The following is a 26,473-nucleotide window of genomic DNA, read 5'->3' on the forward strand; positions in this document are numbered from 1 at the left end:
CTCATTTCAGTCCGACACCATCCCCCAAAAGCAATATAATATATAATATTTAGATTATTAGCAACAGCGATTCACTTCTTTTGACACTTGTATGACAGTCATACTTGTTAAAATGTGATTTTTGTTTTTTTTTTTAAATATTTTTTTATGAGGCCACAGCTTGACCCTGGAACAGATTATTTCTCTTTACATTATAGTAGTGTTTCACTTCTTTTTACACTTGTATGACAATTCAGAATGTTAAAATGTGACTTACAACAATGCTTGAACACTTAACGCTTTCACAATTTTACCTTGACCCTGGAACTGATTTTTTTTTTTTTACAATACAACAATAAAACAATATAACAGAACACCTAAAGAGGTCATGCAACAATATTTAAAGCTTGAAGAGTTGTAGAAATGTTTGGCAACATTGCTAATTTATTGATCATAACATGTGTCAGTAGTGAATAGTAGTCACAATACCTCCTGTGCATTTTTCATGGCACAATTTCACTCATTTCAATAACCCCAATGCAACCAACACTTACGTCATCACTTAATGTTAATTTCACGTTCAATTAAACGTGATCACTTTGGGAGCTACAACCATAAACACAAAAGGTCCGCTTTAATTTGGCTTTCAATGAATAGGGAAGTTTGTTGTGCTTGTTGTGCTGATTGGTCAATGCAGCAGTGACATGCCCTATGACGGAGATCTGATTGGCTGGTTCTGCCATCTTGGGAGGAGTAGTTGAGCATGGCAGCTTACAACGTGCGCTGAAATTACCATATATGGTAACTGGGCATAGCCTTTTTCACCTTAACACGCCTTCAATTATTGTTTCCGCTCAGTTTAACCACTTAGTTTTGTGGTAAATTGGTTGTTTTCTTGCCATCCCTCGGAAATACCTGACAGGAAAACCCAGACCGACTGAAATCAAAGGTAAGCTGTCTGGAAATGTAAGTTATCCATGTATGTTCTGAGTCTCGCTATGATGAGCAAACACTGACATGAGCTAACTTGCTCTACATAAAACCCACTGTAAAGCACCAATAACCGTTTATCTATTCTTTGTTCCAAGGCTAACTTTCGCTATAATTAACATTATCATGAGCTAAAATTACCATTACCTAAAAAACCATTGTAAAACACTAAAACATTCTTACTTGTCACACAAGTGTAAAAATTGAGAGTTGAAAGTATTTACCAAAGAAGTATTTACAGCAACAACAGTAGCTTAACACTACCTTCGTGTCGTATCTGTATCTGTACAGCCATCTCAACGATCTATATCCGTGCCTTCCTGTAGTATCTATCTATATCTCTATCTGTACAGCCATCTCCGTGATCTGGATCCGTTTTCGGAATGGGCGGGACATAAACCGGAAGTGGGTATGGTTTAACCGGAAATGAGCGGGACTTAAGTCTGTACATAATACATAATTTTACATCTGAAATTGACATGGATTGATATCTATATGTATTGTTTATTATTCAGCTATAAGTGTACTGTGTGTGTGTGTGAATTTTCCCTCCCTTAATTTTTTTTTTTTAATATTTTTTAAAGCATTTACTGTTCGGTTGTTATTTAAATTTGTTTGATGATCTGAAACATTTACTAAGTGTGAAAAATATGCAAAAAAAAACAGTGGCTTTTTCACAGTACTGTTTAAATAAATAAATAATTATATTATTATTATTATATTATATAATCATAAAATAAAATATAAATATATATAAAAATATATATATAAAAAAATAATACAAATAAAAAAATATATATATATACAAATTAATCCAGAAGTGGACCATAACAATGGGAGCACATTGGCGTGGATGACTTTGGACACCCCTGTTCTACAGGCTTTTGTTTTGAAAAGAGAAATAAATCCACCATTAATATAATTGACACTAAATACTTGAAGAGAGTCACAAAGCAGGCCGCTGTCTTTTAAGTGTTTATTTTTGTCAAATGCCACGATGAAACAGAGAAGCATGTACAGACCACCCAAACCTTCTTGAAGAACACACAATAGACGACATCACCAAAAAATCCAATCCAAAAGACCCTCCCTGCCAAACAGATTGTGAATCAGTGGGAAAAGTCCTGCTTATAATTTGTTTATGCTGCTGAGAAAACGTCCTTTGTATTAGTCCTCAAATGTTATGTGTCCTTTTTGTCCCCCCCCGCACATAATTATAACCAAAAGCCTCAGAGTTATTGCACGGCTCCAAAAAAATGCTGCTCTGATGTTCTTTGAGTGTCACAGTTGATTAAAGTGGAAACAAAACGCCAGCGATGACTTTTCAGAACTTCTCCGAATGAAAGAGTGAAAAAAAAGAAAAGAGTCCTATCTGTTTTCAGGCCGAAGTGGCCGCAAGAACACTGTGGTAAATATCATGCCGCATACTCCATGTTGCTCTACTGTCTCACGTCGAAAAAAATGTATCGTGTGTGTAGCACTAATGCACAACAGATGGAGGGCTCGCTACAAAACTACACGTTGGATGAACAAAAAAAACGAAACAAAACAAAGAGGCTTCTGGATGGGCGACTTTTCATTTTCCCAGCGCAAACAAAACCACAAATTCTTGTTCCTCTCCTCAGTGAAAGAAATTGTAATCCAGCTGGAAGGGATGAGCATCAAGCAACAGATTTCCAGGACGCTTCATAATGAGACTCACATGAAATCATGTCCAACACATTGGATGAGGAGCGTTGCCGGACGTAACATAATTTGACCCTTTGTACAGTCAATAATTCCAAAAGTCCCATAATGTATGTAGAATTTGACCCCCTCGTTGTTCATGTTTGGCTTGAGTAAATGGTCCGGAGCAAAATCAAATCATAATCATTTGAAGCTTCTGGCATGATAATTCGTCATTTCCCATCTGGCAACGCTGCTGCTCGTTGTAAAATGTGAATTAAGTTCAAAGATATCAGCTGAGCTTCATTACATTTCTCATCTCTGCAGCTGCTTGGCTGGGACACATTTTCCACACCAAAATTGTCAATTTTGCATCTGTGGGAAAATGCAAAGTAGCATTAGTGGTGCTGCCTGAAACATTTTGAACGACATATAGATCATTCAGAATTAAGCGAGTAACACTGGCAGCACTTTAGTAGCGCGTGAGCGACTAAAGCAACTAAATCCTGTTTAGGAATAGAAACAAAGCAAAAAAACTTTGTTCCTTCTGTATCATCACATTGAAGAACTTCTTCAAAAGTACTATTTCTTCTATACAGGTAAGATGTAAAACCCAGTGCAAAGAGAACGTTTCATACAATTTTTACAATGTCTCCTTCACAGAATGCCAACAGGCACAATTGACCATGTCACGCCAGCCATTTGCAGGAAGCACATTTTTGCAGCTTTTTTCTTATGATGGGATCCACAAACGTAGGTATTAGCCCGAGTGAAATGCTGCAAGCACGACCGGAAAAAATAACAACTGAGATTTTGAGAATAAAGTCGTATATTTGTGAGAATAAAGTAAAAGGTGGAAATTACAAGAAAATAAGTTTTACATTTATCTGCAAAAAATTAATATTACCAGAATAAAGTCATACATTTACAAGAAAAAAGTTGGAAATGTACGAGAATAAAGTTGTAAGAACAACTTCTTTTCTCATAAAAAATCATCGGAGATTTGGGAATAAAGTCGTAAATGTACGAGGATAAAGTTGTAAATATGTGAGAATAAAGTCGTAAATGCACAAGTATAAAGCCATAAATATGTGAGAATAAAGTTGCAAATGTACAAGTATAAAGTCGTAAATATGTGAGAATAAAGTCGTAAATATGTGAGAATAAAGTCGTAAATGTACAAGGATAAAGCCGTAAATATGTGAGAATAAAGTTGTAAATGTACAAGAATAAAGTCGTAAATATGTGAGAATAAAGTCAGAAATGTACAAGGATAAAGTCGTAAATATGTGAGAATAAAGTCAGAAATGTACAAGGATAAAGTTGTAAATATGTGAGAATAAAGTCATAAATGTACGAGGATAAAATGGTAAATATGTTAGGATAAAGTCGTAAATATGTGAGAATAAAGTCGTGCATTTCTGAGAATGAAAAAATATCGTAAATTTACATGAAAAAGTCCTAAATTTCCAAGAACATAATTGGAAATGTACACCTTTTTCTCGTTAAAAACATCTGAGATTTCAAAAATAGTCGTAAATACATACATTTCCGAGAATAAAGTTGTACATTATTGAGACTAAAGTTGTAAGTGCCTGTAATATTAAGCTACAAGTTTTTTTCTCTTAAATTTACCACTTTATTCTTGTAAATGTATGACATTATTCTCGTAATATTATGAGGTCATAAATTTAGGAGAAAAAACTTTGATCTTTGGACTTGGGCATGTGGAGGGGGCGCGGTAAGGCGGATGTGAGAAGAGCTAGCTCGCCATGCTGATCTGTTTTGCTTCTCTGCCACATTATAAACAAAAGCTTACCTTCTGAAGCGATATCTACAACTTTATTCTTGTAAAATCCTGACTTTATTCCATAAATTGACGTCTTCATTCTTGTGAATTTACTACTTTTTTCTCGTAAATTTACAATTTTGTTCTTGTGAATTTACTACTTTTGTAGACGTAAATTTACAACTTTATTCTCAAATCTCAGATTAATTTTGTTCAATGTGGAGCTAAAACTCCATCGTGATGCTCCAAGATGCACCAACAGCAAAACGCTCGGTGAGCCATGACACACAAAATAGTCAGACATCATGTTGGATTGTCATCAAAGCTCACTTCTGGTCAGGTGACGCGACGGGCCGCTCATGTCGTCGTTTTTAAAAATGAGCGGATTGCTAGAGATTTTCACCATTTCACAGCACCCTGGAAACGCCGTTTCCATGTGGATGAGAGGCTGAAACGCTAAATACTTTGCAGTATTCTTGCGTACTGTATTGTCATTTGCGCTAAGTAAATGAATTGGTGACAGCCGTGCAGTATGTATGTAAGTTGAAGTGTACTGAAGGAAGTATTCCATTAGAGACACAGGCTGCTTCATCACTGTGGACACACTTCCTGTATGTACTCAGTACGAGAGTGCAGCAGTTATGATGCATCATCAGTAATAATCAACAGCCATCTGTACTTGCATGCTTTTCTTGTACTACTTTGTACTAGAGTACATTGTGGCTGATTCTGTCTGGCGCCAACTCAAAACACGATCGCAATGTCAGATGCCAAAAAAAAAAATAGCGCCCGTCTTTAAACTTTCAAGCTAAACGAGAAGCACGTTTGAGACCCGTCCTGATTAAAAGGAAGGATATCCTAATCCGCAGCAGTTTCATGTTTGCCTACAGAGATGTTGGCATGGCGTGAGGAAATGAGGAATATAGCACAATCCCAAAGCCATCTTGTAAAACATCCCAATCGTTTGTGGGATACCTCAGTGGCTTTGTGTTCCCGGAAACGCGTACATGGAGACTGGATCCAGTTCTCCCCTTTAGCGCCCCTTTAGCCCCCTTTTGGCCTTCATGCTGACATTAAATAAATTCATCAAAACCACAAGAGGATTTGACTTTAACCTTCAGTTTTTGCTCTCCGGTCTTCCAGTTATTTGGTGTGTATTCGGCTGCAGATACTTTGGCTCTGAAGAACTTTTAGCTTAATCACCCAGCATGAAATCCAAACAATAATATGCGTTTTGTATCAGCTTCTGCACAACTGGAAAACAAAAAAAACAAATCACGCCCGAGGTCACCTTGTTTATTTTTTTATTCAAATTAAATTGAAAATATTAATATTTGTCAAGAAAGTCAAGAAAATAATCCAAAATAACCTGGCCAAAAGAAAAAAAAACAACATTAAAAAAATAGTTTAAGGCCAGGGGTGTCCAAAGTGTGGCCCAGGGGCTATCTTCTACCCTCAGCTTGTTTTTACGGCTCTTCGATATTCCACAAACTTGCCTTATCACCTACAACACAAAGCTCTGAGGTTTTGCTTCACCTACATTGGCCTACCTACACTGTATTGGTTTTAGCATCTTTTATAATCTTTTTTAATGTAGCACAACAGCTAGAAAATGTTAGCTTCTTTTATGTGGCCTGTCAAGGCCCTTCCCCGAGATGCTGGCCTGCATGAAGAACATCGCCATGAAGAACGTGGAAGACACAGTGTACTTTCCCCCGCCGCTGATGTCATCACAGGCATAGGTGGAGCTACTCTCACGGCTCTGATTGGACTGCCTCCACCAGACAAGTTCTAGCAAGCAAAAGGCTTGGATCGACACGTCCAAGATGAGTATTTCCTTGTGGATTTACCAGTTGTCCTCTGTGATTCTGGGAGTGGATTTAGGTTACAGTCAAAGTCATCTTTTAAATAGCGGACAATCTAACACATTTGTATATCGGCCCAAAATGAAGAACCACCAGGGTCTCTAATCACTGGCATTAACAGCTGTGGCTGTAGGAGACCTCCTGATGTATTTTTTAATAACCCATGGACGATCAACGTCCATCTAGCTCTGCATGCACTTGGAAATGTTGCTACTACTTGGGAGCGTCATGTCACATGTCACACTTCTCGTACTGTTGAGACAATCATCAGCACTATTAATGCTAGCTCAGCAGTTTGCTCCTTAACCCTACGGCAACATTGGTTCTGTTGCTGCTGTGTTGTGGACACTCCAATTAGTTTGGTACAATACAATATGAAGGGGAAAGACATGAAGTATGGAAGCCTGTTAGCCAGTGATGCAGGCGCTGTAATAGACGGCACTGCTAGCGTCAGAAAGAGCAGATATCAGTGGGCTGACTCCTTCATCACTGCCACCAACACTGCTGCTACCCCGCCACACCAGGACTTTGGACCCGACACCGCTTGGTCCGTAGGCCTCCTCTCGGTTCCTGGCGGCATTTACGTACTGGTCAAATTCATGCCTGTCCACCTCGGACCAGAAGTCTGCAGAGGAAGAAGGCCCCAAGTGTCCACCAGATTCCGGATTCAAGTGGTCCGCTGAGTGCACAGTAGGGAGGAAGGATGAGCAGGAAGTGGGGGAGGTTTCAGGTGGAGGTGACAGCTGGCCCAGGTGAGTCGGGGTAAAACTCGAGGCTGCGCTTCCGTATATTTGGCTGAAGTAGCCGACGGGAAGGGGGCCTTGTTGGGGTTTCACTGTCTCTGCCAGGCTGATTGAGGACTGGGGGTAGGACACCGAGTCATGGGGGGATGGTGGTGGGCATTTCATGGGACTCCTCAAGGCGATGTGGCGGCCAGACGTCAGAGCTGAGTTCATCCTGATTGGACCTGACACGCCGGAAGGGACGCCATTCATATTGGAAGCCATGTTTGACTCCACCGAGGACATTCTGGAATTCCTACTTGGACTCAATGTCATAACAGGACTCGGACTCTGTGTGGACGTCCCGTGCATGGGATTGTGGTGGTTGCCGTAGCGATGGCTGTAATGCGGGTTGTGATGGTGAGGGTGGTGGTAGCTGCTCCAGCCTCCCATGCCAGCTTCTTCTTGCACATGCTGGGGGAAGAACACGGATTCACCAGCTCCGTTTTCCAAAACGTCCAGAGGGGACATCTCTGGGGTGGGCAGGCCGTAGCTCTCCAACTCCTGGTGCCCAGGTGCCTGGAGGTCCCTGAAGTGCCCCATAGAGGGCAGCAGGTGGTGGGAGTGGTGGTGATGAGCACCTGGATGTCCATAAGGAGATGCACCGTGGCCACCTTCTCCACCCAGGGGGGCCATGCTAGGACCCATCCCATGTGCGTGGCCGCTGCTCTGGGCTAAGCTGTGAAGCAGGAGCCCCGGTTCAACGCGCTTGAGCTTCTTGGTGGTCTTCTTGCGGCGGGGGCGGTACTTGTAGTTTGGGTGATCTTGGAGGTGTTGGATGCGCAGGCGCTCTGCTTCCGCCACGAAGGGACGCTTCTCTGCGGCAGTCAGCGCTTTCCACGACTGGCCTGGGGGACACGGAGAGGACACGGTTAAAAGTGGGATTGACATGTGGAGTGACAAGCGCTTGGTTAGGTTTAGGCTCCAGAACACTCGTTTTGTAAATGACGGTGGTTTGGGTTTTAAATGACCATTATGGTGGTTTTGTAAAAATGTACTGTGGCAACAGGAGAAAAAAAATCAGAGTGGGAAGTGAGGCTTGAACCGTGAGCTCCTGTGGCAACATCAGCTGTTTTTGTGGACCCGCTCATCCAGTCCATCCCATCAAGCGATTGGTCACCTGACTTCCTCCCTGGCGTGCTAACAAACATGAATGATGAAGGCATAACACACGTGGTGGTGGTTTCTCCAAAGACGTCATCATTCCGCACACTGTGGTCTCAGTTCTGACAGCACGGCACAGTGTTTACGTCACTTGCAGCGTGACACACAACACAGATGTGCCATCGATGTAGGACTGGAGTATCCATGCCACAACCACGTCTGTCATTCGCAGCGCCATCAGCGGCGTCACTGCAATTAAATGAGACACAATCCGACAGCATGGCCTCTGTGTTGAGTTTGCGTTGGCCTTTAACTGCTCCGCGTTGCACCGAAGGCTGTCTGGTAACCAAATATTACTTAAACTGTTGATTAGTAAGCATTTCCTTTATTTTTTCAACAAAAAGTGAGCATGATTACCCTTTTCAAAGCAGATTTGTTCAAATGTTGTACTGTATTGTATCTCAATGCAACATTAATGTAACAATCAGAACAGCAGAATATACAAATACTTTAAAATATGACTTTTTTATTGCCAATATTTTCTCCTAAGTCATAGTAAGCATGCGGCATACAATGTTGCATTCACTCACATTGACTTCTAATGCTTGGAAGTGTGACATTAAGATGATTCCTGACCAATTGCTATTTGTTCCCCAAAATGAGGTTATGGATACACAGCATGACCCTGGCGCTACTATCTACACCATTTGAAATCATTCATTCACAAGTTCAAACCCAGACATTTTTCAAAAGACAACCCTGACAGTAGCGGCCGTTTCAGACCGTTTGGACTGCTCTTCCAAGGCACACAGAATATTGTGGTCCATGCCTATATACACATGGAACCTACCAAAACAGCAGTAGAACACAGGTAAGTTTCAGGAAAATAACAGTTCCCCACTAAAAAAAGGGAGAAACCAGCTTTTTGTGATACATTTCAAGCAACCTTCACTTTAAGACAAATATTTTTTGCTCTTTTGCCAGCTCAAATGTCTGAACAACTATACTAGGCTGGCCGATGTATCGGTGGATCCTTAAACCAACAGAAACAACACAAAAATGGGTTGTAAATATAAAAAATATAAAATAACAATTTGTTGTTTTCGCTTTTAGTTATTTCTTTTATTTTGGGTTTCATTGCACCTCCTGCATGATGGCAAAGCAGTGGTGTTCAAAGTGTGGCCTGGAGGCCATTTGTCGCCTGTAGCTTGTTTTTAAATGGCCCGTGTCCCATTCTACAAATAGGGGGGAGAAAATAAAAGGCTACAGGGAAATTGTAATTGTAATGTCACACGATATCAAACCAATGCAACCAATGCAAATAAATACATTACTTTAAAATATATGTAACATTTTGATCTCCATTAGAGACAAAACTGTCTTCTATGTAGACGTAAAAATCAGGGTTTATCAAATTGTATTTCATCCCCAGACTCCCTCGGACTAGTTTAAAGGTGCTTGATAAACGGGTAAAAGGCATTCATCCATTTTTTCTATAATAAAAAATCCCTTCTTCTTGTCTAGATATTTGCACCTTTTGACCGTTGACAACCCCAGCTCCATATTTCTTATGGAGTCGTAACGCCAGCCAGTTTGTGGTGATTTTGGATGACTCAAGGACGACATTTATGACATAATGAGCACATGGACACGGCGCGCAAAAGTTAATTGCTGTTCAGCTGCAACAACTGGGCTCTTTGAGCCAGAACCAGAACCTCCACAAAATCTCAGTAATGATAGCTGCTTGTCTACATACTGTACATATTGTTTTCCCTCATATATATATATATATATATATATATATATATATATATATATATATATATATATATATATATATATACACATGTATATATATGTCAGAGCATAAATGTAGTGTTCAATGGAAATTTTTATTTATAGTTTATTTTGTCTGTCTACTCCTAATGGAATACAAGTGTCTCCATTGAAGCGCTTATTATTGAAGTTGTCAAAAGAGATAGATAAACATACAACAGTACAATGTACATGTACGCACACTAGAAATATGCTTACTGCGCAGTAGTCAAAGATCCTCTATCCGACAGGAGCATTGCGCTGTTTTTAAAGGCTCAGTGCGGAAACGCTAGTCATAGCTGGTACCGGAAAATCCAGTGTGTAAGCTCATTCATTCATTAATTTTCTACTGCTTATCCTCACGAGGGTCACAGGGTTTCTGGAGCCTATCCCAGCTGTCTTCGGGCGAGAGGCGGGGTACACCCTGGACTGGTGGCCAGCCAGTCAAAGGGCACATATAGAAAAACAACCATTCACACACACATTCATACCTATGGACAATTTGGAGTGGCCAATTAGCCTAGCATGTTTTTGGAATGTGGGAGGAAACCGGAGTACCCGGAGAAAAGCCACGCATGCACGGGGAGAACATGCAAACTCAACACAGAGATGGCCGAGGGTGTGATTGAACTTAGGTCTCCTAGCTATGAGGTCTGCGCACTAACCACTCGACAGCCGTGAAGCCCTCAATGTGTAAGCTGCACAACTAAATTTGGAGAAAAAAACAGAGTGTACAAATATAAGCCGCACACATGTGGAGCTATGAAAAAACCTCACAAGCTTGTCAACACATTGCACAAGCAGGGCATTACTCAGTGTAACAGTGGCTCACGGTGTCATCTTACAAATAACACTAAATGCATCACACAGCAACTTAACACTTAGCACCTCTGAAATATACAAACATGTACCAGTGCAAGTTTAAAATGGAAAAAGTTTTCCCAACGACAAAGAAAATGGATGGATGGCGCTGCCATGGTGCCTCTGCCCACCACAGAGAGCCACAGAGAGGCTGGCCTCATTGAATGAGGACGCAATGCATTGTGGGAGGGCTTTAAAAGATTTTTGTACTCATTTCATATTGGTGTATGTTTGCATATTTCATAGGTGCGCGTTTTGAGTGTTATTTTGCTGGTGTTCTTGGTTGGATGACACCGTGAGTCAGACCGTTCTATTCCTCTCCTGTTACATATACGGACCTCCTGCTGTTTCCAATGGGTGGACAGGCTTGCTGTGAGTGGACTGATACCTTGGGATTGACTCCTGCCAAAGATAGAGCCACCGTTTCCTCACTCACTTGTGAGTGGCACACAATTTAAACAATTCATAGTACTAGCCCAGCCGGGATTGAAGGGAAATTTTAACATATGTATGCACAGTAGTCCACGTGCATGCGTTTCAGTAGGAAATATGAAAATTGTCAATAGTTCATGGTGTTGTATTTGTAAAAAAAATATGTTATATATATTTAATATATATATATATTAAATATATTTAATAAATATTTATGGTTACATTTGGGTCAAAGTGAAAGTTTTGCTTGAAATGTATCTTATCGAATTATCTAATGATAATTAGCTGAAACTTCCCTATGTTCGACTGCTGATGACTGTAGAAGGGAAAAAGGTAGAAACAAACTTTTTTCTGATGAAAGATGAGTGTAATCTTTCTTGTGTCAATATAGCCCCAAAAAATGTCCTGTGCTGAGAGTGACAGCTTTTGAAAAATAGCCGATTAAGTCAATGATCGATGGAAAAAAAAACACGAGTTGACAAGACAAGAATTCCTTGACGTTTCTGCAAAAAAAGTAGTAAAAGCTTGTCCATATATTTCAAGAGTATTTTCGTAGTTTTAGGAACTGCAGTAGTGCAAGAGCACAAGTCCAAGATCCTTTCAAAGACAGGTGTACTCTACTGCAAAAAGAGTGCTAAGAGTGCTCTGCTGTTTTTAAGAATCTACTACCAAAATGTCCATATGTATATATAAAGTCCATATGACGGCAACATTAGTGCTGAACACTGAGATTTATGTCATGCGCTCGAACGCCTCATGTGAGCAGTCCCAGCCGGTAGTGCAGTGCAGAAGAAAGGTGACAGCGTTGTGTGTGTGCGACAATGACGACGTACATTTAAATGATTCATCTTTTCAACATCATTGATGTTCCATGCTAAATGACTAAATGAGAGTTGGTGTTCTTACAGTCCGCACTGCTGTTTGTTGACGGGATGCACCAGCTATGGTAGAGATACCCCAGTTTTCCACAAGTGAGTAAATTCATGCGTGTCTTCTTTGAGCGTTCTTTTGGGCCACTTTGCTCGGCGGTCCTTGAACACAGCACATATGACGCAGATTGAGACTTATATGCATATAAGACAAGTGTTTTCCATTCCTCCTTTCACCTCGTCCTTGTTCACAAATGCTGGCAATGCTGGTGGGATCTAACAATCTTGGCTCTGTGCTAGATTTCTGTGCGTTATGTTTTCATAATTATTTATGATGGCGTTTATGTGCAACATGAGTTGCATTGCACTGATTGTTTCCATGTTGCTGCAGACCAAAGCGCAGCAAAAGAACATGAAGATCACCACAGCTGGTTACCACTTAAATATTCAGTCCACATGCAAATACACATAAATTGGCCGGAAGAAGAGGACAATCCTGATATCACTTCTCTATAAGGTGATTGTTTTGTGGTTTTTGAGGACCTGTCTGTAGGTGTCAGGAGTTCTCTGAATGTTGCCCCCAAGTTCTGAAAGACCACAAAGCTCTGATACCGTACATCTATACTGAGTTTCCCAGTCAGAAAAGATTCCAAAAGTACAAATCACAATGTATCCCAAAAGGCATCCACAAGAACCCCATCCTATGGTTGAGTCTCCTCTTAAAGAATAAAAGAGTTTGGCAAAGAAGCAAGAAGAAGGTGTGTGGAAGGATAGTAAGGATAGTCTTACCAAGCATCTTGCTGAGCACGGCATTGTGCAGGTCCGGGTTCTGCAAGGCCAGTCGTTTCCGCTCATCTTTGGCCCACACCATGAAGGCGTTCATGGGCCTGCGGATCCTCTGCTCACCCCCTGCGCCCTTTCCATCGCCAGAGCCTGCCGCCAGATCCGGACTCTGACCCCCGGAGCCAGCCGAAGCGGGGCCCCTTGGCTCCGCTCTCCTGGCTGGTCCAAGGTCATCCGGAGAGCTGCAGTCTCCGGAGAGGTTCTGCTCGAAACCCATGTCGGGATCGGAAGTGGGACTTGGGGTCCTAGAGGTCCAGTGGGGGGCCACGAACGACACCTGGCCGGGATGCAGCAGAGCTCCCCGAGACAAGCTGGGCTGGTTTAAACTCATTCCAGAACTTTAGTCTCTGCTTGGATGGACTTCAGTCAGAGTGGAGTTCTGCAAACCTTTCTCTGGCTTTAATGGGGGTGCAGGCTTTCAGATGATGGGCAGAGTGTGATGGATTTGGACCACAAATCCTGAGTACAAACATGAGATCCAAGAGGGGCAGGACGATGGGATGGAAAGCAAAATATTCCTCAGAAGATATTCCACAAAGTCTTTTCCCACCGTGGCTGCTTCTGATCCGTCTCACTCGCTGGAGCGCTTCTGTCCCGCTAGGAACTTTGGGGACTTGTGGCCGGAGTTCACCGACCCACGCTGAGCGTATTTTTATATATATTTAAATACACCCCCCCACCTCCGCCACTCCGGCCAATGGCATGCACTTAAAACTGAGAGTTTAACCAATGAGCTGCCAGGCCGCTGTGAGGGGAGGGTGTGTGTGAGGAAACTGTGGCGGTCACAGAGGAGGAAAGAGGGGGAGGCAAAGTTTTTAGGCCCCCCTCCACTCCCGACACACACACACACCCTGTCCGCTGTACAGGGGAGATGTAATCAGAGAGGTTCCATTGTTTCTACCCAACCGAGAATGGACCATCTCTCACACACTTCAATACACACATTCAACACACACACGCATTACAAGCGTAAGCACACACACACACACACACACACACACACATTAATGTATGTGCATGGCCTCCATCAGTGGTGGCCCAAATTCAAGTTGAACACAACGGTTCCTCTCCCATGCTTTTCTGTTGTTTGAAATTTCACCATCATTTTGTGGAAACGCTTTTGCTTGAGCTTTTTTCAGTGTATGTTGACAGTCTGCTTTAATTAACAACGCATATTTGGTAGTGATAAATCTTTTTTATTGTGATTACATTGACTTGAACTCTTTTTTTAACTTGAACTCTTGTGTGTGTGCCCTCAGGTTAAATGTTTTAAAATGCATGAATTGGCTTTATCTTTAAAAAAAATATTATTATTATTATAAAGTTACTTAGTGTATATGTAGTTTTCAAGGTTTTCAAGCTATTTTTACAGTATTTTTCTAAAGTAATTTAAGAATATAAAATATAACTTAAGTTCATAATAAATATTTGGGCTGCACGGCATACGAGTGGTTAGCGCACAGGCCTCACAGCTAGGAGACCCGAGTTCAATTCCACCCACGACCATCTCTGTGTGGAGTTTGCATGTTCTCCCCGTGCATTCGTGGGTTTTCTCCAGGGACTCCACTTTCCTCCCACATTCCAAAAACATGTTAGATTAATTGGCCACTCCAAATTGTCCATAGGTATGAATGTGGGTGGGAATGGTTGTTTGTCTATATGTGCCCTGTGATTGGCTGGCCACCAGTCCAGGGTGGACCCCGCCTCTCGCCCAAAGACAGCTGGGATAGGCTCCAGCATCCCGCGACCCTCGTGAGGATAAGCGATAGAAAATGAATGAATGAATAAATATTCAATTAAATTATGTTATAAACAAGATAAATGAATAATAAAAACTAGAAATTTCCCATGCAATTTTTGGTGGGCATGCCACCTGTGTCGTGAACCTCGGCCCGGTGTTTGTTGAACAATGCCATGTGTACTTCAGAATGCTAACTGTTAGCATGCTAGCAAGATAGCACTCTATAGCAAAAGTGCCAAGGCTGTCCTCCAATATCCCTGCATCCCTGTATTTGCCTTAAGATGTAAGGAAATGAGCTACGATGTTAACATGCTAACAGTTAGCATGCTAGCATCAAAAGTGCCAAGAGCTTTAGTGTCCTAAAGCATTCCTACATCATGACATGTATATATAGGCCTTTAAACAGGAGTAAAATAGCCAAAATGCTAACATGCTAACAGTTGCATTGACTACTGCTTTGCTGGAGGGGCTATGCTGGAGCTGGAGCCTATCCCAGCTGACCGCAGCAATAGGTGGGGTACACCATCGACTGGTCAAATTAAAAATATATTTGAAAAATGTTGAGTAACTTCATGCAAAAGTATAAAATACAATAAACATAAAATTCATTTACATTTGGAAACATTTTCCACTACCTTCAGTTTATGTGTATAAGATTCCTGGTGGAAACAGTTGGGACAGCCCTTGTGGACACATAATAATGGCTGCAGTTTGATCCTGGAACGGATTATTTCGATGTACAGTATTTCCTATGGGGAAATGTGACCTTTAAATTAGAATAAATGAGATGCTCAGTGTTCCACTCATGTTCAGGCATTCCATATGCCAGCATGAGTGAACAGCGTGTGTGTGTGTGTGTGATTAGTGTTTGAGTCCTGAGTGTAGCAACAACAGTTTTCATGTTTCAGACTTGTACATGTCGTTATCACTAGCGGTGCGTCCAGCTACCCAGCAAACACGAAACGCCAATAAAAGTCGGTGATGATGACAGAACGCGCTGACCATGTGGTTTTTCCAGGACCACATGGATGGAAATGATGGTGTCGCTGTGTCCAAGCCTCCTCCGAGTGGACGCTGCAAGCCAAGAAAGGCTTCACTGCAACAAATCCTTTGAGATGAAGGTATCAAACCACCTGTTCCGCAAGCGTAAACATGTCCATATTTTAGCCGTGGGTCGGCGGCTGCCGCTTCGGATTAAACCGAAAGCCGTCTGGATGCAGCTCGGCCTCGCTCGGACACGAATCGTCCGACGTGTCAAATTTTTGGACATGCAGGAACTAAGAGTGTTGGACGTCACCTCTAAACTGGACCAGGGAATAGGACAAAAGCGCTGTACCCCCGGCCATCTCAAGGTCAAATTGAAGATTGAATAAAAGGCGTTCAAGAAGACGTTTGACAGATACTGTGTAGGTATAAGAAGATGTATACAGCATATGCTACATCGACTATAAAAGATCTATGTGAGACTTGGAAGTCAATGGGAGACCACTAATGTGACATGGTGCGTTTGTGTGTCTGCCAAGGACATGCCCCCTCCCTAAAGCCCCCCATCACCGCAATATAATAACGCTCACACACACATGGCTCCAGGGGAGGCCGCAGTGGCGTCTGAGAACCTCCTGCTTCAACACCAGGAAGCACCCGAGTTTACCGCCACTGTCCTGTGTGTGTGTGTGTGTGTGTGTGTGCATGCACATCAGAGCGAATACACAGCTGTGCTCAGAAGTATTCGGACACTGACATGAGGGTTTTGCCATTCTAGGTCAATGGCAGGTTCTGTGGTTTGCTATGAATCCATCAGGGGGCGCTGTCTTGCAAGTCCAACTCAACGTTTCCCAGCAGAAAGATGCTTTGCCAAGATGTGATGTGTGACTGCAGCTTTTGTGAGTACAATCCTGCGTATTATAGTATCAAAAATAGCAATTTGCGGGGATTATTCTGGTTACATTGATTATTTTTGCCATTCATTGGAACCTCATCTTTTGCAGAGACGTCCCTCAGGCCTCATTTTTGACGCCTCGCTGTCGTGTCGAAGACGATGTCTCAGCATTTCACATGCAGATGAGGCGACCTTGGAGGTTTTTATATTTATATCAAATGTGCACGCTCATCCCTAAAAGCACACAAAACACAATAGGGTCTTCACAACATGAACTTTTCTTGGGTGTCCTGATGGATAAACACCATCATGGCTGGCTTCACGATCACTTCTGCTTCTACACAAACAAGATTGGATTGGACCACACCTTTTGCCATAGAGGAAGTTTGGCAGGGATCGCAGACTTGGTGGCGAGGGAGGAGGCAGAATGAAGGAGGGAGGACACAGCAGCAAGTCCTTACAAGTTCTGATACCACACACACACACACATAGGGTGGACGCGAGGACACAATAGCATCGTCAAGCGGGCGTGTTTACTTGTGTGAGTGTGAACGTGTTTATGTGTGGGAGAGGTCATGTTCACACACACGGCTATTTTGGAACTCACTTGGAGAGGGAAATGTGTGCGTGTGTGTGTGTGATGATGGATGGGAGACACACAAACACACACAGGTTGCCTCGGGAATCCCCTGGCCCTGTCACCCACTGACACATACATACACACTCATAGTAAAGTATAGTATAGTATAGTAAGTATAGTATTGTGTAATTAAGGCAATAAAGGCAACACAACAGTTTGTTGGTAGGCTCATGTACTTCAGCCTATGCTGGACTTCACTACTCCATCACAGCTTACACTCTAACTGCTGTGCTGGTTTGCATCTTTCCATTTTCCTTTAAGGACTTAACGTACATAGTACCTATCTTGCCGAGTGCTAGCTTCAGCATGTTTGCAGGTTGCGGGTCACATTGACATATAGCACTTTAGCAACCATCTGCTGAAGCATGTCCCCATGCAATGTACCCACGCGGCTTGCTAGCATGCTATCTGGGTTGCACTTTACAAAAGGGTACACAAAAATGCAGTAATAGTACTCCTAATAGTAGGAACTCGTGAAGCACGAATGAGGAGCTAATGACTAAGGCACATACATTTAAAGTAGTTACCGAGGGACTAGTGAATAGAGAAGTTACGGAGGAATGCAGGCACATTTAGAGTAGTTACTGAGGAAATAATGAAGAACTATTTAGGAACTAATGACTAAGGAACATACATTTAGAGTAGTTACTGCAGATTAAAAAGATCCACTGTGGCAACTCCGTAATCAGGAAGAAGCTGAAAGAAACAGAAAAAACTGAGGAACTAATGCGGAGTAGTTACTGAGGAACTAAGGCACATACAGTGAGAGTAGTTACTGAGGAATTTGTGAGTAGATACGTTTCTGAGGAACGAAGGCACACACAGTTAGAGTAGTGACTGAGAAAATAAGAAGTAATGACTAAGGCACATACATTTAGAGTAGATACTGAGGAACTAATCAGTAGAGAAGTTACAGAGGAACGAAGGCACATACATTTAGAGTAGTTACTGAGGAACTAATGAGTAGAGAGTTACAGAGGAACAAAGGCACACACATTTAGAGTAGTTACTGAGGGAATAATGAAGAACTGATGAGGAACTAATGACTAAGGCACATACATTGAGTGTAGTTACTGAGGAACTAATGAGTAGAGAGTTACAGAGGAACAAAGGCGTATAATTTTAGAGTAGTTACTGAGGGAATAATGAAGAACTGATGAGGAACTAATGATGAGGGCTAGATTTAGAGTAGTTACTGAGGAACTAATGAGTAGAGCGTTACAGAGGAACAAAGACACATACATTTAGAGTAGTTACTGAGGGAATAATGAAGAACTGATGAGGAACTAATGACTAAGGCACATACATTTAGTGTAGTTACTGAGGAACTAATGAGTAGAGAGTTACAGAGGAACAAAGGCGTATAATTTTAGAGTAGTTACTGAGGGAATAATGAAGAACTGATGAGGAACTAATGATGAGGGCTAGATTTAGAGTAGTTACTGAAGAACTAATGAGGAGCGTTACAGAGGAACAAAGGCACATACATTTAGAGTAGTTACTGAGGACTAATGAGTAGAGTTGCAAAGGAACAAAGGCACATAGATTTAGAGTAGTTACTGAGGACTAATGAGTAGAGAGTTACAGAGGAACAAAGGCACATACATTTAGAGTAGTTACCGAGGAAATAATGACTGACTAAGGCACATAGATTTAGAGTAGTTACTGAGGAACTAATGAGTAGTGGTTAGGGTTGGGTAGGTTGGTTTTCTGCACCTTACTGTAAGGTGTTACTGCTGCCCATTAGCATAACAGCAAAACCTAAAAGTGTCCAAGTCAGTCTCAAACACCGGCCCAGAGGTACGGAGCAGGTCACAGGCCCATTTAAAATTTCCACTTGAATTTTTCTGGTTGTCTTTATTATGATTTGTTTTTTCTAGTTGTATGATTGAATGTATTTCTTCGATTATGTTATTTCATATTCTATTCCACGATTCCACACCCTTCATCACGTCACGTCACATTGTCACAGCTCCTTATCTTTGGTGAACTTGTGTGTGGAAACGCCTCATGCGGCCCGAGTCGCTCACGTACGCACGGAGGCATGTGAAAATTCACTTATTCCGTCTTTGTTTCCCGGGACAAACTTGGGCCTGTTTAGTCTGCACATGTCCACTTATCGTTGATTTCACCCGCGTTTGCTGCTTTATGTAAACGCTTCACGTTTGGCTTCCGCCGCCATGCGAATATCTTCGGCCCATCGAGCGAGCGTTTCCGAAGGAGAGAAGAAGGAAAAGTGGGATGGGAGCGAGTCGGAGGAGGGAGATGCTGAGATTGTTTGGCAGGCTGGGAGGTGAAGTCTTGTTGTTTTTTCTCTCTGTGGTCTGCCAGTCCAGTCTATTTTCTTCTTTTGTGGCTCGCCTGTGGGAACTGCTGAATGAGATGGAGTGATTCCTCAAGTCAATGCTATCAGGCTCGGACACACTCAAACACTGGCAGGCGGGGGCACCATGAGAGGGTTGGGGGTCAGGATGGGGAAACGGCTACGAACTTCATCTTGATATAAACGCGGAGGTTGAGAGGTCAGCTACACGTGTGGCTCCACTCATGCTTAAAGAAGTGACTTTACCTTCTAACAGTAATATGTGAAAAAAGCAGGCTTCACTATGCATCTTAACTCCTTCGAGTTAAGATGCCAGTAGTGGCTACGTACATAAACATGGAACCTACACGAAGAAAGGTCTTTGATTCAGAACAAAAGAGTTTATTTCTACCTTTTTCCTTTAGCGCGATAATGTTAGCATGTTAGCATTGCTATCATGTTAATGTTAGCATAGTAGCATTTTCTTCATGGGTAGACCCCTACATAAAGATTTGGCACTGTCATGCTAGGTGTCGGCATGCTAACATTGGAATAGCAGTGATTTTAGTCATTTCATGGGTAGAAACATATATTAAACACCACAACTATGCTGGGTGTTAGCATGCTAACGTTAGCATGTTAAGACTGCTAAAATTTGCAGAGTAAAGTTTTTACCCATTTTCACGAGTAGACACCTACGTCACGTAACTTCCTGTTGACTGGGAAGGACTTGCACGGCAGGAGCTCTGACTTTTCTACCGGAGTTTTAAACTTTTGGGGGGAAATTCCCGACCATTACTTGTGTCAGCAATAAGTGTGCTGACAACTCTGTGACAACTTTGTCTTAATTCAGGACAAGCGAGGTCTGAACTCACCATAACAAACGAACAGGAAAAATTTCTTCTCAATCAGAAATCACTTCACGCTCTTTATTGCTCTCTGGTTCTACCATATCTTACTTATTGTGTGGAAATATGGGCTAATAACTATAAAAGCAATCTTCACTGGCTGAATGTACCAAAAAAGATGAGTAAGGACTATCCATAATGCCGCCTATAGAGAACATACTAACTCCTTATTTCTAAAATCACTAATACTAAAACTCGCTGATAGTTCATAATCAAACAGCTAAAATAATGCATCGAGCTAACAATAAGCTATTAGCTAAACATGTCATCCAATACAGCCAATTCAAGAAACAATACCAGCACTTGAGGTTTGCAAAATACAAGGAAGAAGAGTCTTGAACGAGTCATGTTGTGTTTCTTTGTTCTTATATATCACCATTTTGATGGTTATATCTATGCTTATTATTTATTCTGGTGGTACAAAATCACCAGTATGTCACTACATGGTTACACGATCTTACACTTTTGTAAAGAATCATAACAATCATACCTGGAAACAGGAAGTGAACAATTGTAACAGTAACAGATGGGGGGGGGATTTAATAAGCTTTGCTTCTTCCTAATCCTCTTGGACATGTGGAATTGAAAATTGATTATGCGTATTCTATTGTAACATGACGCATGTTCAAATAACATGCGTTACCATTACCATTACCATTACAATTACCTACATAACGACTTGGCACTGCTAGCATGCTAGGTATCAGCTTGCTAAAACGAGCATAGCAGTAATTTTAGCTGTTTTATAGGTAGACACATATATTAAATACCAATATTGTGCTAGGTGTTAGCATGCTGATGTTGGCGTGTTAACATGGCTAAAATTAGCATCGTATCATTTTTACCCATTTTCATGGGTAGACACCAACATAAGGACTTGGCACTGTCTTGCTAAGTGTCAGCATGATAACATTAGCATAGCAGTAATTTTAGCCGTTTCATAGGTAGACACATATTAAACACCTTTATTGTTCCAGGTGTTAGCATGCTAATGTGAGCAGGTTAATATTGCTTAAAAAAAATTAGCATAGTAGCATTTCCCCCCTATTTCATGGGTAGACATCTACAGTACATAAAGGTGTCAGCATGCTAACATTAGCCTAGCAATAATTTTAGCCGTTTCATAGATAGACACATATAGCATTAAACAAATTCAACAATTCCCTATATTGTAAGGTGTATAGAAAAGGAGAATTACTTGTATGCTGACCCATTTGACTCCCACAAGAAACATATTTCCTGACATATTATAATGCTTTCCTCATGAATACATCGAAGTAAAATGAGTAAATCTAAGCCTGCCATGCCCACCGCGTCCGTGGCTTGACGTTTAAGTTTTAGTCCCCTCTTGAAAAGCATTTTTTTTGTTGTTGATGTTCATTGATTGGATGAAGACGAGGCGGGTGGAATGCCCGGAATGTTTCTTTAATTGTTCGGTGGTGTCGCGGCGAGCTAGTAGGTGGTCCCCCCCAAACGTTCCTGTGGGTTCTTTACATGCTGTGGCTAATTGGATACAAACCATAAGCGCTATGAGTTATGGGGCTCCGCCTCCCCACGCATACGCTTTCCTTTGATTTCCACTTCCTCTCGCTGCGGATCCGTCCACAGTTGGAAGGACGCCCCGTGTTTTGGTGCCACTTACAGCAGCATCGCTGTTAACAATCCCGTCTGACGCGGAACGTTCATCTTCAAACGCATATTGCTCGCCCAAACGTATCCCAGTAAAAACGACTATTTTCATCCTCAAATGACCACTTTACTTTTCTAATAGGAGAATGGCTACAGGACTACAAAAACAGTCATGTTCGTCTTGAAGCTAACATTTTACTGACCGTTGGATACTGTAGAATGGTGAGGAGCCAATCAGAAGGCGGCGTTGTTGAAGGCAGAGTTGACTGAGGACAAGAAGCGAGTGACGGCGAACTCGGAGGCTCCGCTGCAGTCGCCACTCGCTTGGCATGGGCCTTTTTTCGTGGTCGCTGCAACTATGCTGACTATGTCTCTGGGATGGCGTATGTGTGTGTGTGTGTGTGTATGTGTGTATGTGTGGGGTCCACTCACGCTCGCGTGCGAGTGCCCGTCTATGCGGCCCTATGGAGACTGTACGCTGCAAAGTTCATGTTGATGTCAGTGGTTTGGGGACAATCTGGACATTTGTGTGTTTGCAAAATTGCTGTTTTTAATCCTTATTTATTCTTGCAATGTGACCACTTTTTGCTCATATTTGAAGAATTTACCACTTTCTCCTCATAAATCTTTTACTTCTAAAACAACTATTTTTACTCCTAATAATATTATCACATACATATATCACATATTTATTATTTCTTTTACAATATTTACAATGTATTGTAATACTTGATTCTCCCCCCAGTGCTATTTTTACTTATATCACTGCTTAATTCTTGTAAAATAAAAATGTTTACTTATAATATTACCGCTTCAAAATTATCATATTATATGTGTTCCTCCCTGGAATAGTACACATTTATTCTATGAAATAACTTTTTGATGTTTTTTTTAAACAACAAATATATGCTTGTAAAATGACTCATACTCATAACATTACGACTTTATGTTTAGAATGTTAAAATTTTCCTCATAATATTTTGGATTCTCATATGATCACTTAATTTTTGTAAATGATCTTTTTTCCCCCTCACCGCATACTTTTTTTAAATGTTTTACCCCAAAGACAACAAATGTAATCAAATAAAATCACAACGTTAAATATATATTTTTCTAATAATCCTACTTTATTCTTGTAATATTAAAATCCCCCAGCCCTTTTATTCCATAAAATTTCAAATTCCAATTTTTCAAATAACTACAAATGTATGCTTGGAAAATGACATTCATTCATTCATTTTCTACCGCTTATCCTCACGAGGGTCGCGGGGGCTGCTGGAGCCTATCCCAGCTGTCCTTGGGCGAGAGGCGGGCCTGAAAAATGACAGTGGTGTGAAAAAGTCCCCCCCCCCCCCCAAAAAAATGATATCTCCAAAGCCACGAAAGACTTAAAGCTGGTATTATTTGCGGATGATACCACTGCTTTTTGTTCTGGAGGGAGTACAGATGAAATCATTAGAAAGGTCAGAGAAGAAACGGTCACACTAAAAAGATGGTTTGATGATAATAGATTGTCCTTGAACCTAAGTAAAACTAAAATCATGCTGTTAGGTAACAGCAGAAAGGACACGTACCAACAAATACAAATAGACAGTGTAGACATTGAAAGGGTGATGGAAAATAAATTTCTGGGGATCACAATAGATGAAAATATGAGCTGGAAACCTCATATTTCAAATATACAACATAAGGTGGCCAGAAATATTTCAATATTGAACAAAGCAAAATTTGTTCTCAATCAGAAATCACTCCACACTCTTTATTGCTCTCTGGTTCTACCATATCTTACTTATTGTGTGGAAATATGGGCTAATAACTATAAAAGCAATCTTCACACGCTAAATGTACTGCAAAAAAGGGTAGTAAGGATAATTCATAATGCCGCCTACAGAGAACATACTAACTCCTTATTTATAAAATCACAAATACTTAAACTTGCTGATATCGTTAATATTCAAACAGCTAAAATAATGCATAAGGCTAAAAACAACCAATTTCCTAAAAATGTCATCCAATACTTCTCTACAAGAGAGGAGAAATATGATCTCAGGGAAGAACTACATTTGAAACACTTATATGCTAGGACTACGTTAAAAAGCCATAGCATGTCAGTATGTGGAATCAAACTATGGGATGGATTGAGTAAGGACCTCAAACAATGCACAACGGTGAGCCAATTCAAGAAACAATACAAGCAGTTGATGTTTGCTAAATACAAGGATGAAGAGTCTTGAACCAGTCATGATGTGCTATACATATCACTGTATTGACACTTACTATGGTACCCATTATGTCATTGGATGGTCATATCACCTTGTACTTCGGTACGTGACAAAAAAAATAAAAATAAAAAACCTTAAACTATATTAGGAAACCAGGAAGTGAACAAATGTAAGAGTTACTGATTGTAAAAGTACCAGATGGAGGGGTAGGATTTAATAAGCTTTGCTTCTTCCTACTCCTTTAGGACATGTGGAACTGTGAACTGATTATGGGATGCACTCAATTGTAATCTGATGCATGTTCAAATGAAAGAAAACTATTACCATTACCATTACCATTACCATTCCATCTGGCATGTCAGAAAAAGAAAATACGGTGGTGGTAGTGTGACGGTCTGGGGCTGTTTTACTGTGATCGATGGAAGGAGAATGTCCGGCCATCTGTTGGTGACCTCAAGCTGAAAGCAACTTGGCTTCTGCAGCAGGACCACAATCCAGAACACACCAGCGAGTCCACCAAACCAGGTGAAGACTTTGGAGCGGTCCAAGTCCAACTCCTGAGCTAAACCTATGGAGATGCTGTGGCATGGTCTTCAAAAGGCTTCATGCTGGAAAAGCCTCCAATGCGTCTGAATGACGCAGGAAGAGACTCATTGCAAGACATCACAAAGGTTTGATTGCAGTTGTTGCTGTTAAGGGTGGCCCAAGCACGTAGTAGCTTTAGGGGGCATCCCTGTTTCATCTCTCGTTTTGTTGTCATTGACTTTTTAAGTGTGACGAACAGGGCAAAAAATAAGACGTGTATATATTTACACATACCCTTTCCCAACGTTGCAGCTATAAAAGCAGCGGAGGATGCCTTTAAAAAAAACAGCTGACATCAGCATGAAACACACACACATTCCTGTGTGTGTGTTCTCTGCATCCCACCATTGTCCCACCGCAATGTAGTTTGCACACAATGTCAACACAAGCGGACACACACGTGTAGAACGTGCATTGCCCACGTAGACACACACACACACGCTGCATCCAAATCTATAGTGTGTGTGTGTGCGTGTGTGTGGTAGACGGAGGGCAGTTAGTTTCTGGGAATTGTGCTGCTGCCACGGTGAGGAGATGCTGGGAGCAGCAGGAGGGTGGAGTGTGGTCATTGTTTCTTCCATGGAGAAAGATTAGAGCGCCTTTCAACACACACACACACACAAACACTTGACCTATATGCAAACACACACACATCTTAATGAGGGCAGACATGCTGAAAGCAGACTTGATGATGACTGAAACCGACAAGGGCTGGTGTACAAAGTGCAGTCTAGGGGCCATTTCTGGACATTTTCTTTTAAAATCGGATACAATAAGCCCCCCCCCCCCCTCCCCCGGCCAACGTTTGTTCCGCCAAAGCTCTGCAGACTCATTTACCATCAGAGAGGAAGAAAGCGGGATGTAGCAGAATGGCTCCATCCATCCTCCAGAGAGGACACTTCCTGTCTGACATCATCGCCGGCTAGGACAATTCCTGGCGTTCACATGAAGGGCGCAGACTGGGTAGATGTGCTTGAAGTAGGGAAGCACTTCCTGGCGACAGAGGTGACTGTGAATGACTCCATAGATCACCAGAAAGTCCACTTCCTGAATTGTGGCGCCGATAACCGCTGGAACAAACGCTTTCTACCACAGGTGGGGCGTGTCTGCCGCGACTAACACGAGGCATCACAACGGTGTATGACAAAGTTAGAAAGTCGGCATTGAAGGACAAATACTGGGGGGTAGAGACACATTTTGTTTGCTAAAAAGAACTGAAAAAGTGATTACACAATTTTTAGTTGCAATTCCATGTTGCCACCAACAGGGGGCAGCAATGGACACGTTTAGATCGTCCTTGTACCGTGGTCCGCCTTAGCTTTTTTTTAAAAATACAATTGATCTCATGAGTGAAATTAATATCCAAACTAGACAACAACGACTAGTAATTTAAAATATAATTCACTACATTTCACTGAATTGACTTTTTCCATTTTAAATTGATATTGTACACGTTTTTATACAATTAATAAGACCCTACGGCACCCCACTTTACTCTTTACTTTTTGTTAAATACGTGCTTTTTATGATTAACTTATGCCTGCTTGTATTTATTTTTCTTTCTTTATATAAC

General features: G+C 41.5%; 1 protein-coding gene and 1 long non-coding RNA gene across 3 annotated transcripts; one reads left to right on the forward strand and one right to left on the reverse strand.

Moving 5' to 3' along the window:
• Positions 1-784: 784 nt before the first annotated feature.
• On the forward strand, positions 785-17,315 carry LOC131104241 (uncharacterized). The gene is made up of 4 exons (XR_009119747.1): positions 785-928; positions 15,754-15,856; positions 16,498-16,618; positions 16,724-17,315. It is a non-coding gene; the product is annotated as an uncharacterized LOC131104241 (long non-coding RNA).
• On the reverse strand, positions 5,721-25,829 carry sox18 (SRY-box transcription factor 18). Of its 2 annotated transcripts, none has more exons than XM_058051219.1 (2): positions 25,738-25,829; positions 5,721-7,918 (listed from the first exon to the last, which is right to left on the reverse strand). In XM_058051219.1, exons 1-2 carry the CDS (start codon positions 25,814-25,816, stop codon positions 6,696-6,698), a joined length of 1,302 nt encoding a protein of 433 aa, XP_057907202.1. In that variant the 5' UTR covers positions 25,817-25,829; the 3' UTR covers positions 5,721-6,695. The 2 variants fall into 2 exon arrangements, with proteins under 2 accessions (XP_057907202.1, XP_057907200.1); XM_058051217.1 differs by lacking the exon at positions 25,738-25,829 and adding an exon at positions 12,941-13,665.
• Positions 25,830-26,473: the final 644 nt, after the last annotated feature.

This window comes from Doryrhamphus excisus, chromosome 16 (genome assembly GCF_030265055.1).
Source record: "Doryrhamphus excisus isolate RoL2022-K1 chromosome 16, RoL_Dexc_1.0, whole genome shotgun sequence".
NCBI lineage: Eukaryota > Metazoa > Chordata > Actinopteri > Syngnathiformes > Syngnathidae > Doryrhamphus > Doryrhamphus excisus.